The sequence below is a fragment of the Trachypithecus francoisi genome, unplaced genomic scaffold (genome assembly GCF_009764315.1).
Source record: "Trachypithecus francoisi isolate TF-2019V2 unplaced genomic scaffold, Tfra_2.0 Lachesis_group11, whole genome shotgun sequence".
Classification (NCBI taxonomy): Eukaryota; Metazoa; Chordata; class Mammalia; order Primates; family Cercopithecidae; genus Trachypithecus; species Trachypithecus francoisi.
In genome coordinates, this window is record NW_022681456.1 from 95759211 (window position 1) to 95775916 (window position 16706).

The 16706-nt window shown below is 34.7% G+C and overlaps 1 protein-coding gene across 12 annotated transcripts in view; it reads left to right on the forward strand.

The window, feature by feature from the left end:
* The window catches only part of KIF21A (kinesin family member 21A), a 164869-nt gene that overhangs the window by 130388 nt on the left and 17775 nt on the right, over nt 1–16706 (forward strand). For 3 of the 12 annotated variants that reach the window (XM_033222442.1, XM_033222431.1, XM_033222434.1), the window contains 7 exons: nt 954–1061; nt 2762–2890; nt 4981–5019; nt 5712–5726; nt 9381–9517; nt 11156–11336; nt 13463–13627. In XM_033222442.1, coding sequence (XP_033078333.1) covers nt 954–1061; nt 2762–2890; nt 4981–5019; nt 5712–5726; nt 9381–9517; nt 11156–11336; nt 13463–13627 — 774 coding nt within the window. The remainder of the gene's footprint in view (nt 1–953; nt 1062–2761; nt 2891–4980; nt 5020–5711; nt 5727–9380; nt 9518–11155; nt 11337–13462; nt 13628–16706) is intronic. The other 9 variants (XM_033222432.1, XM_033222435.1, XM_033222436.1 and 6 more) reach the window with 7 other exon arrangements.

The following is a 16706-nucleotide window of genomic DNA, read 5'->3' on the forward strand; positions in this document are numbered from 1 at the left end:
TTTTTTCCCCCAGACTTTTTCTTTTTTTTAGGTGGAGTCTTGCTCTGTCGCCCAGGCTGGAGTGCAGTGGTGTGATCTTGGCTCACTGCAGTCTCTGCCTCCTGGCTTCAAGCGATTCTCCTGCCTCAGCCTCCCAAGTAGCTGGGATTACAGGCGCCCACCACCACACTAAGCTAATTTTTGTATTTTTAGTAGAGACAGAGTTTCACCATGTTGTCCAGGCTGTCTTGAACTCATGACCTCAAGTGACCCATCTACCTCAGCCTCCCAAAGTGTTGGGATTACAGGTGTGAACCACCATTCCTGGCCTAGACATTTTTTTTTTTTTTTTCAGTTAAAATTCATTACCACCATATACAAAAATTATTTTCTTGAATTTTTAATTACAAGCAGACATTTGGCATTTAAAATATTTAAGGCAAGAATACTTTATTACTAAAATATACATAGATACAAATTAAATACTAGCTAAGTAAACTGATTATGTATTTTTGTGTGTGTATGATTACCTATAGAACTATTTTGTGATTGTGTCTCAATATTAATTCATTAAATCTCATTGTTTCTTAAATTCTGATATGCTAATATTTTTGTTCTTACAAAACTATAAAGATAATTTTTCTTCATCTGAAATAATTACCAGTGAAATTAAAACACATCCAAAATATTTGTTGTAGCTATTTGGCAGCATATCATTGATATTTATATTCAAAGATGATAAGTTGTTATATATTTAATAAGATCACCAGTTTAAAAATTATGGTTGTTGAGCTTCCATCAACTAAAAATAGCTCATGTAATATTTTCCTATGTTAGTTTTATTTTTTGTTCTCAAGTAATAATCTTTCTCAGGTTCCAATTATTAACCTATTACAAATTTTAGATTGACTGTCTACCAAAGTTGTATGTGCAAATTTAGAATTAGGTAATTAAAGAATCTTATTTTACTTTAGTTCCAGGCAGTCATCTCTACCAGAAAAAAAAATTCCAGAGCCTTCTCCTGTAACAAGGAGAAAGGCATATGAGAAAGCAGAAAAATCAAAGGCCAAGGAACAAAAGCAGTAAGTGACTAATGTTTTTTACCTGCTAGACTGTATTAAATGCCTGCTGCACTTACTGCTAAAGACAATCATGAAATTTATTTTCCAGATTTAGGCTGGCACTGTGGTTATAACTATTTGACTAATCAAGACAGTCAAGTCAGCTTTTGGCTTGACTCGGTGGTCTAATATTCTTGGTCATATACATACTTTTTTTTTTTTTTTTTGAGGCGGAGTCTCGCTCTGCCGCCCAGGCTGGAGTGCTGTGGCCGGATCTCGGCTCACTGCAAGCTCCGCCTCCCGGGTTCACGCCATTCTCCTGCCTCAGCCTCCTGAGTAGCTGGGACTACAGGCGCCCGCAACCGCGCCCGGCTAATTTTTTTGTATTTTTAGTAGAGACGGGGTTTCACCATGGTCTCGATCTCCTGACCTTGTGATCCGCCCGCCTCGGCCTCCCAAAGTGCTGGGATTACAGGCGTGAGCCACCGCGCCCGGCGTCATATACATACTTGTAAAAATATTTGAGCACTTGTCCCTGAACATGTCCAGTTACTTATTTTCCAGTTATTTGTGTATATCATTTTAAGAGTTAATATATACTTGAGGTAAGGCTTATTAAGTCTATATTTCAAATAGTCTTCTATTAATAGAAAAATTTATAATTAATTTTGACCATCATTGCAATGTCAGCTAAAACTGACCTTGACCCTACCTCTTTACAGTGGCTGACAGAAAAACTAATAAATCATAGGGTGTGTTGTTGTGCCATTTTCTTGCTGCTCTCTCATGTTTACATTGTTGGTATTATCCTCAGTGTTTTTTTGTGTGTTTTGTGAGGGTTAGTTTACTTAGCAGTACATAATGTAATCTGATGATCCACTTAACTGGGCATTTAAAAATTGCAGCATGACAGCATGCAGAAGTTGATTGGATTAGAACCAGTGTTACCCTGCCACCCCTCCCTCAGTTTGCCTGTTCTGCATGTGACAGGTAGATCTCAGACATGTCCTTGAGGGAAAGCATGTATGCAAATTTACATTTAAATATTAGCGAAGTAAATTACTTTAATTTCTTTAACAAAAAATAAATGCGAATATATTTAAAGGGAAGTGTTCATTTATTTTCCGTGCCTAAATGGACAATTCTATACCATCCACTACCCTGTGCCAAGATGCACACTCTCTTTTTTGACCACGAGTTTAACTGACTTGAATGTCATAGAAATTATCCTTCTTATCACCCTTGCTTCCTGTACTTAAAGACGTAGTTTACCTGTTTGTACTGAATTGAATCTCTCAAGAATAATTGGGAAATGGGGATGGAGCGCATAAGTGATTTAAAAATAGATGAATTAATCAACTGAATAAGCAAACTTCTCATAAGCTCTCTGGGTCTCTTTCCTCGTCTGTAAAGTGAGAAACTTGCTCTTGATTCTAAAATTGTATGATTTTAAATGTGGCTTGCTTTATTTTATACTGACTTCTGATTTCAGCAGACAGAATCTTCTCTTTAGTGCCATCTTGTGGCCAATGTGACAAAATCCAGTGAAAAGAAATTTTAAAAATTGTTCAGAATGCATTTTACCTTACCAAAAAGGAAGAGAGAAAGGAAAGAAGGAGTTCTCTAATAAAAAGATTTTTTTAAAGAGCATGTTTCTTATAACTTTTCTAACAAATCATAACAATTAAAGCCACCTACTTTATGTTCTTTTTTTCTTGTAGCTCAGATTCTGGAACTTCAGAGGCTAGTCTTTCACCTCCTTCTTCCCCACCAAGCCGGCCCCGTAATGAACTGAATGTTTTTAATCGTCTTACTGTTTCTCAGGGAAACACATCAGTTCAGCAGGATAAGTAAGTCATTATGGAAAAGAGCCCCAATTATTTATATAATATTCTGAACCTGTCAATACAGTCTGTAGCAAACATGTAGTCATCTCTGTGTAGGCGATGGAGCCTGACTTGTGAACTCTTGCCGTATTTTATGCATCTTTCCAATGGGAAAGGAGCCATGCAGCCAAAATTAGAGAAAATTATTTTCCTGCTGAACATTATTCCCTGTTGTAGATTTGTATTGCTATTCCTTCAGCACTTGTCTTACCTTCTCTTTTACAAGTAAATTAGAACTGAAAAATCTTTGAGACCACTTGATGTTTAAATTTTTGGAGATTCTTTAGCTTCTATGAGCCCACAAAAGCCTCTAATTTAGATAGCCTGAGTTGGAAAGAGGCAAATTACTTTAATTCTGGGGGATATAACAGTTTACAAAGACCATTGTTACATGTGCAACGTGTTATTGTCATCTGATTATTCTAGACAAGTTCACCACAAAATTTCAGTAATTGTGTTCTTGGAATAAAAAAATCACCTTTACGGATGGAGAGAGTAGGACTGGGAGCGGGGTGGAGAAGTTGAAGGGATGTGGAAAATGTAATTGTCATCAAATTTGAAATGACAAAGTATCCACACATTGAGCCAGAATCTCTCTTCCAAGAATGCTGTACTAACAATACTGCCATAAGATATTTATTAACTCTGACTTGTCTGCTTGGACTTGGAATGATAAGGATTGTTTTTCTGCTATTACCACCCTGTATGTATCAATAATCTCTAAAATTTATAGGATGCCATTTAAGATCTGTCTGGCATGTTTAGATCATTTTAAATGGCTCTATAAACTTAGAGAATCATGCCATAATTTTTAGAGAATTATAAATATCCTTAATTTATGGATAATTCTTTTATTTATGGATCCTTCATTAGATTTTAATATGGTTTAATTAGTGGAAGATATGTTCTTTAAATTGATATAGGTAGGTAAATATTTTCCTGTGTTATTAAACAAAATACTCTTTAACATTGTAAGTTATTTCTGTCATTAATTGAGAAAAGTTGAACATTAGGAATAGTTTTAGGAAGTCAAGTTTCACTAGGTATATGAAGAGTTGCTAAATTTGTGTCTACCTTGCCTTCACAGTCAAAACATTTTCTGTCAATCTTTTGATAATCCTGACAATCTAATCACAGTTCCATATTTTTTACTGAAATACTTTATGAGCTACCAATAATTTGACTCTGTTGTCATCTCTATAAACTAAAATGTAGAATAACTGACTACTCTACACTTTCAAAAACTTGCCTACCTCCTTACATTACTTTCTCTGGGGCTGCTTTTTGAGACTACCATATCCCACTAGCAAGATGCAGATCCTGCACGTTGTTTCTAGTTACATTCTATGCCAACACTCACCATATCCTCATTCTCCTCAAGCCTGTTGTACAGCCTAAATAGATTTTCATAATAACCAGACTCACTGCAGTCTTGGAGGCCTCAAGGTAGGACTAACAAGAGTGACTTGTCTATTTTAAAAGCCCACTAAAGTACCCCAGCTATTATTAAGATGCTCCCTAGTCATAAGAACTCAGTGTTTTTGAAATAAGCTAAAACCAAAGGTTGTTAAATTTTGAGTGACTTGCTTTCTATGCAAAAACACAATCTATTTGTGTAACTTCAACATTAGTGTCTGTATCTAAAGTAATCATTATCAAGATGAATGAAATTGATGAACTGTTATTGAAATGGGAAAATTTTTCCAGGACTAGCCAAATTAATGGAGCAAACCTTCAAGTGCTATATCTTATGTACTTGATATTTTTCTTCTCCAAGGCCTAAATTTTAGAAGTGAGGATAGATTTTGTATATCAGTATTAGAAAATTTTAGTCCCCAAAGTCTTGCTAGAAGACATAAATATCAAACTCTTTACGTGACTTAGCTATACCTTAACTATGCTAATATCCAGTGCAAATAGAAAAGCAGGGCACTATGAAGGAAATGTTTGCTATATATCTGTTATTCATGCTGTTGATTTTGAGTCCAAAGTCAGTGTCCTTACCTGTTGACATCTGTATTCTTTCTCTCATAATTCTAACTCTTTCACTATAGGTCTGATGAAAGTGACTCCTCTCTGTCGGAGGTACACAGGTACTTTCTTTCCTGCCTTTCCTACATTCTGGAATTTCATTGATGTTCTAAAATGCCTTCCTAGAAATTCTAAGCAAGTCTCTTTTTTGTTGCATGCATCACTTGTTGTAAATCATATAAATGCACTAATGTTTCTAAACATGATAATTTTAATACATTTTTGTGATCATACCTTTTAGATAAAGTAGTGGGTTTTTTTTTTTGTATAATAGTTTAAAAATTGTGATACCTGTTTTCTGTCTGTAATCTAAATCTTTTCTTTAAAAGAAATCAAGTTTTGTGAATATTGATGTCAAGAAGGTTTCTTATTCTCAATGATTAAGCATTTCTAATGCCTCAAAGTGTGTGAGGTAGATAAGGTATTTTTTCTTGTTGGTTTAGCAATTTTAAGTAAAAAGATTATATGATTAAAAATAAAAGTATGCTAGAGAAAAAAAGGATACTGTTGTACCAAAAATTAAAAAGAATAAGAAATAAACACTAAGGAAGCATTTTTAAAAATGAATATTTTTAAGAATAGGTGCAGCTTTAAAAATAACTGGTATTTTTTTTCTCATGTTATGGATTTTTCTGGGGGTCCTTAACTTCTCTTTCCCTTTCTCTCTGTCTCATTCCCTTTCACCATTATCATTTTATGTCCTCCCTCTTTGCACTTGTTTTCCTTGTTTTACGGCCATTTTGCTGATCATCAGCAGATCCTCCAGAAGGTAGGCAGGGGAAGGGAGAGGAAATTAATTTCATTTCCAGTATCAAAAGACCTTACAGGTTTGCATGGGACAAAAATAAGTGTTTATTTATTTTTTTCTCCTTCAGATCAAGTCTGTTGTACAAATTTGCCATATTTAACCTTAAACTCTTTTAAAGTTGATTTTATATTTCAAAATGTGAATAGATTAATTTGAATAGAGAAATAAATACCATGGCTGTATGTTTCTAATATCTATAAGTTTCTGTTATCTTTGGTAGTTTATATAAAATATTAATCCTAATATTCTGAATATTTAAGAACATTTTAAAGTATCTAAACACTATGTTTAATATTGAGATTCTTTTTTCTCAAAAGACTGAATAGCCAATGACATAAAAATACATAAGAATCAAAAAAAGACATCCTGATCTCCAGGAAATAACTGTGTAATACATAAGTCACTGGGGCAAATATTTACTGAGTATTTTATGATAGTATAACCTTTGATATGACAGAATTGTGTTGGATGTTACATTTAATATTAATGTAACATAAGGGAAACATTTAATAGATTATTAGGATAAAGCTTGTAATCTGAAGGAAATAAACCTTTGGAGACACAGTATTACATATCTGAGGGTACAGTTTAGTTTTTTCTTAAGATTTGTCATTAAATGCACATTGAAAATAGCTCTTAGGCTGTTAACATGAATTGTTTTCTTACAACCAGCTTTTTGACCTATACACACATATATATTTTCTGTTTGAGAATTAACAGTAGCAACCTACTATTCTTTAAAATCATACCTTTTCAATATTTGAAGCCATATTTTTAAATTTGATGGCTTCAGTTCGTATCTGTGAACCTTAAGGCATCAAAATTTCAAAATGGCAGATTCAGACTTTTGAATGGATCTTGCTCCAGTTTCAGTTTTAATCTGGTTAAATTGTTAGATTATAAATTACTGAGCATCAGTTTCAGTAATCTCAAATTGACACATATATGCAAATCATGGCATCAGATTTCATAATTATATATCCAAAGATAATAATTCCTTGTGTCGTTTACAGGGATAAGAAACTCCTATCACTTTTGTGATCATTATAACCAGACCCTAAAAACAAATGTTTTTTCTCCCCAACCCTAAATTTACCTCCTTTAAATTTCCATTCGTTAGTCTTCATCAGCCCTTTTTTCCCTTACCAGAATTAATTTTACGTATCTTTTTGTTTATATATGACAGCTCTTCAAATATTCAGCGCTTTTAAATTATGCTATTGTATCCTCTCTCCAGTAAATGTTATTTTATCAGCTCAATAGTTTCATCATCTGTTCCTTATGTAATATAGTCTACAGATCCTTCATTCTGCTTCTACTGTTTTATAAAGGCTCCAATTTTTCAATGTTCTTCTTAAAATGGGACATCTAAAACTACACCTCATTCCATATATGGCCTACATAGAATGCAGTAAGTCTATCGCTGTCTTTCTCCTGAAATATTTATTTCTATTAAACAAATCATTGATAGTGAGTAGGCATATAAAATAAATGAATTTTGTTTCAGTGATTTTGTTCAGGCAATATAATGTCCAGCTCCTTAATATATCCCTTTAATAAGCATGCCACTTCTCACTAGGGCTAGGGAAAGATTGACTAGTTACTAAAGATCTTCCAGATCAGCTGTGACCTTGACTCGTTAGGTGTGACTCTTCAACTACCTGTGGAAATTCTTTACTCTGACAGTTCCATACTTATTCACACTGTCCACAAGTCAACATATATTGTGAATAGACATTCCCTTAAATTGGTATCTATTAACTGTACAAAAAACTTTCCCCATGAGATTGATGAGCCCGTGTTATCTTTTGTTGGTGAGCATTTATTTTTAAGTGGATAGTGATTTGCTTAATGTATTCCTCTGTGAGACTCAACAAGAAGTTGAGTTTCTGAATTCCACATTTTTCCTGCTTTTTGAAAGATCAGGTCTACATGTTTTGTCCCTTTTTTTGATCTTTGTGATTTCTTAGAGTACTGACAAGGATTTTGCCTACACAATGGCGTATACTTTCAAAATCCTGTGATATAATGATTTAAAAACAGAAATACCTGAATTTATTGAATAAATCTCCATTGTCAGCTCTAACTTATCTTGGGTTCACGTTTCTTAATCATTTCTGCCCTCTTGCATCTCGAAGATTCTTCTCTTTCATTAAGAAGATGGAAACAAAACAGTTTTCCTTTATCCCTGTATTTGTCCTAATATTATGCCATTTGTCTTACATAATGGACATAATTCAGCATAATTTGAAACATATAATGCTTTGAGCGAAGGTACATTTGACTGTTTGTCATGTCTTAATTCATTATCATCTTTAGCCTCCCCAACACCATTATTTTAATTCAGACCCTATCTTAAACTCCTTTGGGAGAGGGACAATGTTTTGATAATCTTTATATTTCCATAGTACATAGCCCAGTGCCATAAAGCAGAAACTACAGAAATATCAAATTTATGAGAAAGCTCCCTAAAGAGGGTCATTGTTTTTAATTTTTTATTTTTAATTTTTGCAGGTACATAGTAGATATATATGGGGTACATGAGACATTTGGGTACAGGCATGCAATGCACAATAATCATATCGTGAAGAACGGGGTAGCCATTCCCTCAAGCAATTATCCTTTGTGTTACAAACAATCCAATTACACTCTTTTAGTAGTTTTAAAATGTACAATTATTATCAACTATAGTCACCCTGTGGGCTATCAAATAGTAAGTCTTACTTATTCTTTCTATTATTTTTGTACCCATTAAACATCCCCACCTCTCCCAACCCCCACTACCCTACCCAGCTTCTGGTAACCATCCTTCTACTCTCTATATCCATGAGTTCAATTGTTTGATTTTTAGATCCTATAAATAAGTGAGAATATCCAATGATATCCTCTTTCTGTGCCTGGCTTATTTTACTTAACATAATGGTCTCCAGTTCTATCTATGTTGTTGCAAATGATATGATCTCATTCTTTTTTTATGGTTGAATAGTACTCCATTGTGTGTATGTACCACATTTTCTTTATCCATTCACTGTTAAGTTCTCATTCTTTTAAAATTTTCTTTGAGATTGTCAGTTTTTTCTTTAAGTTTTTGATATTTTTGACCTGTTGTCCCTTTAGAATTTCTGTTCATTCAATTATTCCTATCTTCAATTTTTGTCTGAAATCTGCTTTCTTAGTATTTTAGGTGGCATGTAATTTACACTTTCTTCAGCATGTTACTTTACACCCCAGCTTGATATAGAATTATGTTTTCCTGTTATTTGACATTTCTGCTTCTTCCTTATTTGTCAGAATTCAGTACACTCAAATAATTCCCAAATGTGGTTTCATTAAACCTTGGAGAGATGAAATTGTTAATAAGAAAATCTAGATGTACTATAGTCTTTGCTCTTTTCAGAATGTAGCTGTTAGCAGATGCCTGATTAGTTGATATACTCCATCACTATTACTATTTCACACTTTGTCCTTTTGCTTAAAAGACAGCAGTCTGGATTTTATTACTCCTTACTTATAAAGACTTCTTAAAGTTAGGGGAAAAAAAACAAAACTAGTCTCATGATATAGTCTCATGATATTTAAGTGAGTCTTGGTTTGTTTGTTTTTTCCCCACCTTAGGGGCGTAATCAACCCATTTCCAGCTTCAAAAGGAATCAGAGCTTTTCCACTTCAGTGTATTCACATAGCTGAAGGACATACAAAAGCTGTGCTCTGTGTGGATTCTACTGATGATCTCCTCTTCACTGGATCAAAAGGTGCCAGTAGTTATCTAATGTAGATATTTAATAGCTTTAAAAAAAATTACATTTTTAACATGCTCTAGAAAGCTGTCTATTTAAGACCAGAAAGAATCAGATAATCTGGTTCAACTCCTGAATGTAAAACATATAAAATTATTGCATAGTTGAGCAGCAAGTAAAACCTCTGTTGACGTTTTGTAAATACACTGGTGACAGAATACATCTCTCTGCGGTATTTGGGCATGTACTGCATGTAGGGTCCTGAATTTTGAAATGCAGATTATATAAAAACCTATAAAAGGCTATTTAAATGTACAATATGGGAAAGAGAATAAGATGCGTAGCAACCACTATTTCTGCAACACTTACTACATATCAGGGGCTATGCTAGGCAATATGCTAATACTAATATATCTCACTTAATTCTCACAACAATCTCAATGAGATACATATTGCATCCTCATTTTGTAGACAAAGAAACTCAGGCTTCAAGTGAATAAATACTTTTCTCAGGTAAATTTAGCTAGTAAGTGGAAGAAGCAGGATTAGAAACCTAGGTATACCCTTCTCCAGTCCTGCACTCTTAACCCCTTTGGTACAATTGCAAGTAACTGGAAACCAGCTATAAATGCTTTGAAGAATTCTAGACTAAGAGTTTTGGGGTTCTGGAAAAGGAAGGAATTATGCACAGCTGTGAGAAACAAGGAAGGCTTTGACAAGGAGTCATTTAGGATGTACCTTATAGGATGGTTTGGATATTGACAGGAATGAATAATCAAGATTACAGAATAACATAAGCACAGACATGAAGATCAAAGTGGAGCATGTTTGGAAACTAATTCTACTTGGGTTGAAAAATGGAATATGTATAAGAGAAGTACTGGTCATTGAGGCTAGAAAGGTGAAAAGCAAGCATATACAGGAATTCAGGGAGCTCATAAAAGTTTTTAGCATTTAGGGATAGTCCAAGATTCACTTTAATCAGCGAATATTTATTTCTCATTGTCTATGAGGGAAGTATAAGATCCCAGCTAGAACTTATGAATTTAAGGTAAAAGAAATTCCCTAATTAAAAGAAAAATGTTCTTTGAAAATACTGTATTTTTCTAATGATTCAAATTAAATGTATCTCTCCAGTATAACTAGATATTCAACACATCAGAAAAAGAACAAGAATAGTTTTGTGATTATGTTTTTGGGTCAAAAATAAAATTTATATAGTCATTGACCCTTGGGGGGAAAATGTGTGTATATTTACTAGTGTAGAGAGTACGTTGTGAGGAGGTGGGAATATGATCAGAGAAGAATGTTTTGAAGAGGCTGACCTGAGACTGCCACTCTAAATTCAGGGGCAATTTGAAGCAAGACTCTTTTGTTATGACCGTTTCAAAATTTTTCATAAATATTTTTTCAATACCACATGATACATACAACAGACATCCCAGGCTTTTATCTGATCCTTTATACATACCTTGTCTTTGAGCCTGTTGCAGAGGGTCAAGGATGACATTACGATCCTTGTTGTATGTTAATTACTATTTTCGTTTCCTTCCCGTAGAAGAGAAATTGTTTAAGTAATTTTTATTATTAACAGAACCTAAAGTAGTTCATATTAACAGTGGTTTTTTTTTTATTGTTATTTGTTTGTTTTAGATCGTACTTGTAAAGTATGGAATCTGGTGACTGGGCAGGAAATAATGTCACTAGGGGGTCATCCCAACAATGTCGTGTCTGTAAAATATTGTAATTATACCAGTTTGGTCTTCACTGTATCAACATCTTATATTAAGGTGTGGGATATCAGAGATTCAGCAAAGTGCATTCGGACACTGACGTAAGTAACTTGAAGACAAATAGCATAAAGGAGGAATATCTCTTCTTTTTTTTTTTTATAAAATATAAGAAAAGAGAGGACTATAAATGCATTTTAACTTTTGTGTACCTGTTCACTTCCTAGAGGATATTAAAAGTGTTCACAATGAAAAGCACAGATAAAATAAGAGGGGGAAAAATTTGACAAATGAAGTATAAGAGCCTGGTATTAAACAGAAAGGGATAAGCCATATTTGATCAGTGACTAAGTATACATTTCATGTTTTCTCCCTCCCGAGTATAAGGTATTACATTTTAATGCTATTTCTTATTTGATAGAGTTCAATGTTTTATATTACTTGCTTCAAATAACTACCATTCCTTGGGAAATGGCTGAAATCACTATGGTAGGCAGTGAAGAAGTACTTATAACCTTTAATTAACAGAGATTGAAAAGCTGAGAGTGTTTTTTAAGGACTGAGACTGCTTTGGTGTGAGTGCAAATTTCATAACTCTAGGTGATGTTGGATAATTGGAGGATGAATTTGTTTTTTCTGTGCTCATTATCGTATTTGTCTTTAGAAGTGTAGAACAAGTGATTCTTTTTGCTGTAATATTGATGAATTATTTTAATAATCAAAACTGATGTAAACTCGGTAATCATTTAAATGAGAGAAGAGAGCATAAGAAAGGTTAATTTTTATTTATTTGTAGAGATAGTAGAGACTATTTTTAAGTGCTATTTTGTAATTTGAGAACATTATTCTTTGTACTGAATACAAGTCTTGAAAATCTTGTAGAAAAATATTACTATTATATCGTATATTAAGATATAACATGTCTTATGGTAGAAATTTACCAATTCAGTTGAATCACTAAAGTCAAATTTGAAAAGATTGATTATGGCTTAATATTTTAGAATTTAGCTAAAAAAAAGTTTCAAAATTAAAAAAAAATTTCACCTAGAATTTATCTGAAGAAACAGGCATACGCTATATTTAAGGCTTTAGATACTCTATCTATGATTCGGTTAAAGTAAATGAAAACTGCAAATAATTCAAAAGGTCTCCATTGTCTTTAATCCAGAAAGGTAATTCTTATACACAAAAGAGTATTGGTAAGCCTGGCCCTCGGGTGGAGGGGGTGGTGCTGCTGGAAGCTGTAGGAAAATAAATTAGTTTTGTGGCAACGTATTATTTGTTGATTTTTTTTTTTTTTTTTTTGAGATGGAGTCTTGCTCTGTCATCCAAGGTGGAGTGCAGTGGTGCATTCTTGGCTCACTGCCACCCCCACCTCCCAGGTTCAGCCTCCTGAGTAGCTGGGACTACAGGCATGCACCACCATCCCCAGCTAATTTTTTATATTTTTATTTTTTTATTTTTATTTTATTTTATTTTTTTTTTTTTGAGGCGGAGTCTTGCTCTGTCACCCGGACTGGAGTGCAGTGGCCGGATCTCAGCTCACTGCAAGCTCCGCCTCCCGGGTTTACGCCATTCTCCTGCCTCAGCCTCCCGAGTAGCTGGGACTACAGGCGCCACCACCTCGCCCGGCTAGTTTTTTGTATTTTTAGTAGAGACGGGGTTTCACCGTGTTAGCCAGGATGGTCTCGATCTCCTGACCTCGTGATCCGCCCGTCTCGGCCTCCCAAAGTGCTGGGATTACAGGCTTGAGCCACCGCGCCCGGCCCTATATTTTTATTATAGATGGGGTTTCACCATGTTGGCCAGGCTGGTCTCAAACTCCTGACCTCGGTGATCCACCTGCGTTGGCCTCCAAGTGCTTGAATTACAGGCATGAGCCACTACACCCAGCCATTTGTTGATTTTTTTTATGTTTAACATAAAAAAATAAATCTCATCTTTTCTGAAAGATGTTTTAGTCCTTCCTAACTCAGGGCCTGGAATTACTAGTATACCAAGTAAGAATTTTAAACCATGTAATCTTATTTTATTCATTCATCTCTTCACTTACCAAATATTTATTTATATGTACCAACTCTGTGTTAGGTGCTGTGCTAGGTACTATGCGTACAGTGACAAAAGGACACTGTTCTTGTTGTCTACAGCCAGTTTCCCAGGAATTCAAGGAATTCTAAGCCAAACCCAAGTCCAGGAATGTGACTTTTTTGCTTTGTTTGTATCTCTTAAGGTCTTCAGGTCAAGTTACTCTTGGAGATGCTTGTTCTGCAAGTACCAGTCGAACAGTAGCTATTCCTTCTGGAGAGAACCAGATCAATCAAATTGCCCTAAACCCAACTGGCACCTTCCTCTATGCTGCTTCCGGAAATGCTGTCAGGATGTGGGATCTTAAAAGGTAGATATTTTTAAGAAAACATACCTCTTGCCTATGGCAAATACAACTTCAGATATTAATAACATTAGTGCATGTGAAGTCCAATTTTTATGACCCCAGAAGTTAATGTAAAATCATAGGCTTTTTTATTCAGCATATACCTCTAAATGTCTCTTGTGTCCTTATTAACAAACTGACAATTTTCTCTTTTTTTAATCTCTATTGCTTGGAAAATAAGTATATGGGGGAAAAATAAAATTAAAACATTACAATTTCTTAATATTTGCCTACAAGTCATGTTGTATACTAGAAGGAGGCCAAGATTCTCATCCTAGTTTTACCAGTACTCTTGATAGAGTTATTTTTGCAACATCACTAAAATATCTTACATCTTAAATGTTTTCATTGATAAAATTAAATTAACAACTTGAGCATAAAGTCCTCACAGAATTTTTGTGAATATAAAATAAATGTAAACTATGAAGTATTAAGAAGATAAAATAGTTAAAAAGAAAAAAATGATAAATTAAAATTTAAGGCATTACATCTTTCATTCGATTTTTATTTCCTATGAGGTGTGAGTCTTTTTCCTTTAGTTGAGTGTTTATGTTAGCTTGTTTTCTAGTTCTTAAAATTTTGGCAGCAAAATTTTACATTGACTTATTAGTTAACATTGACTTATTAGTTAACAAATATTTATTCAACCCAAATATGTCAGGCATTGCACCAACAGTGTGGTGATTACTGACAGTAAAGATAGAGCAAGACAAATGTGGCTGGTTGTGAACTCCTGGGCTCAAATGTTTCTGACACCTAAGCCTCCCAAAGCGCTGGGATTACAGGCAGGAGCCACTGTGCCCAGCCTTGATCTACCTTCTTAGAGCTCATCTTATAATGGAGGATAAAGGCCATTAAACAGGCTATTACAGGATTCTTAGTAACATTTTCGATTCAGGTAACATGGGGTGCCTCTCATCCAGAAGGGATTTGCCAATGGTAAATCAAATGGATGTTTTTTTGAAAAACTTTGAGAAAAACTAGTGTTATAATTTATAACATTTAAGGCATGTTACAGTACGACTGACAAAGTATAATAAACATAATTTGTAGATAAATAGATAAGAGAAAAACCATGGTCCTAAATACTATATTATAAATAAAATGTAGAAAATTGAAAACAGTACTTTTTTAAGAAAATGAGAAATGAGATGAGGACTTGGCTTATTCTTGAAGATACTGAATTTGACTCATAGTAAGAGCACCATAGAAGAAATAGTCAAAATCATGACACAAGACAGAAAAGATACCAGCTTTTCAAAATCTTTGCACTGTTTAATTTGCTGGTTGATTTCAGTAAGATATTACTAATTAAATGTAGATCTTAACAAAGGAACTAAAAGAATATTTTTCAAGAAACTGTAATATCTTAAAAGCTAGATACATGTCTTTATTCCAGCAGCTTGATTTGAGGTAGGACTATGAAACAAAGGTTCATTCTTACCCTCTGACAACTGACGTTACCCAGTTTGCTACCAGCCACATAGCTGGTCATTTTCATATCTTTATAATAATTGATGAAATTATTTTGACCACTTATTTTCTGATGTACACATCCACACATATATGTGTGTACATAGATATATGTATGCATATATGTGCATGTATATGCATATATGATGTACATGCACTTACGTGTATTTGTGAAAATGTGTGTGCAATAAAATAATTTTACTTTCTCAGTATTGTTACTGATTTTGTAATTACATCAGTGATATCATCATTTTATCTGAAATTCAAATTGGACCTAATCGGTCCTATTCAGACATTTAGCAGATTAATGTTTAGGTGGATTTAGGTTGGAGTTAAAATTAATCATTTTTTAGACTTCTGCTGCCTTTTTGCTTGCCTAAATGACGTTAGTCAACTTTAGAATAACTGATTTATGACTCTCCCATTTGCATCATAGATTATATTAGTTTTGACTAATTTGAACAGAGTTTCGTAGATGTGGAGCTAAAATGAAAAAAGCTGGTGATGCTGTATGTTTATTGCGGCACTATTCACAATAGCAAAGACTTGGAATCAACCCAGATGTCCATCAGTGACAGACTGGATTAAGAAAATGTGGCACATATACACTATGGAATACCATGCAACCATAAAAAAGGATGGATTCATGTCCTTTGTAAGGACATGGATGAAGCTGGAAACCATCATTCTCAACAAACTATTGCAAGGACAGAAAACCAAACACCACGTGTTCTCACTCATAAGTGGGAATTGAACAATGAGAACACTTGGACACAGGAAGGGGAACATCACACACCGGGGCCTGTTGTGGGGTAGGGGGCGGGGGGAGGGATAGCATTAGGAGATACACCTAATGTAAATGTCAAGTTAATGGATGTAGCACACCAACATGACACATGTATACATATGTAACAAACGTGCACGTTGTGCACGTGTACCCTAGAACTGAAAGTACAATAAACAAAAAAAAAGAAAGAAAGAAAGAAAAAAAAAAGCTGGTGATGCACACCTGTAAGTCCCAGCTACTGGGGAAGCTGAGGTGGGAAGAGGATTGCTTGAGGCCAGGAGATTGAGACTGCAGTGCGCCATGATCATGCCTGTGAATAGCCACCGCACTTCAGCCTGGCAACATTACGGAACCCCATCTCTTTTTTTTTTTTTTCTTGAGATGGATTCTCGCTCTGTCGCCCAGGCTGGAGTGCAGTGGCGCGATCTTGGGTCACTGCAACCTCCCCCTCCCAGGTTCAAGCGATTCTCCTGCCTCAGTCTCCTGAGTAGTTGGGATTACAGGCACCCGCCACCACATCAGCTAATTTTTGTATTTTTAGTAGAGACAGGGTTTCACCACGTTGGCCAGGCTGGTCTCAAACTCCTGGCCTCAGGTGGTCTGCCCGCCTTGGCCTCCCAAAGTGCTGGGATTACAGGCATAAGCCACCGCACCCGGCCCAATACCCCATCTCTAAACATATAAAAAGAAAAAAAAAGTGAACTTTTTATGAAAGAATGTAGGAATGTAGGTTGTCTATGTTGAGGCTTAGTCCCATAAGAAATATTTTTAAATAAAACCATT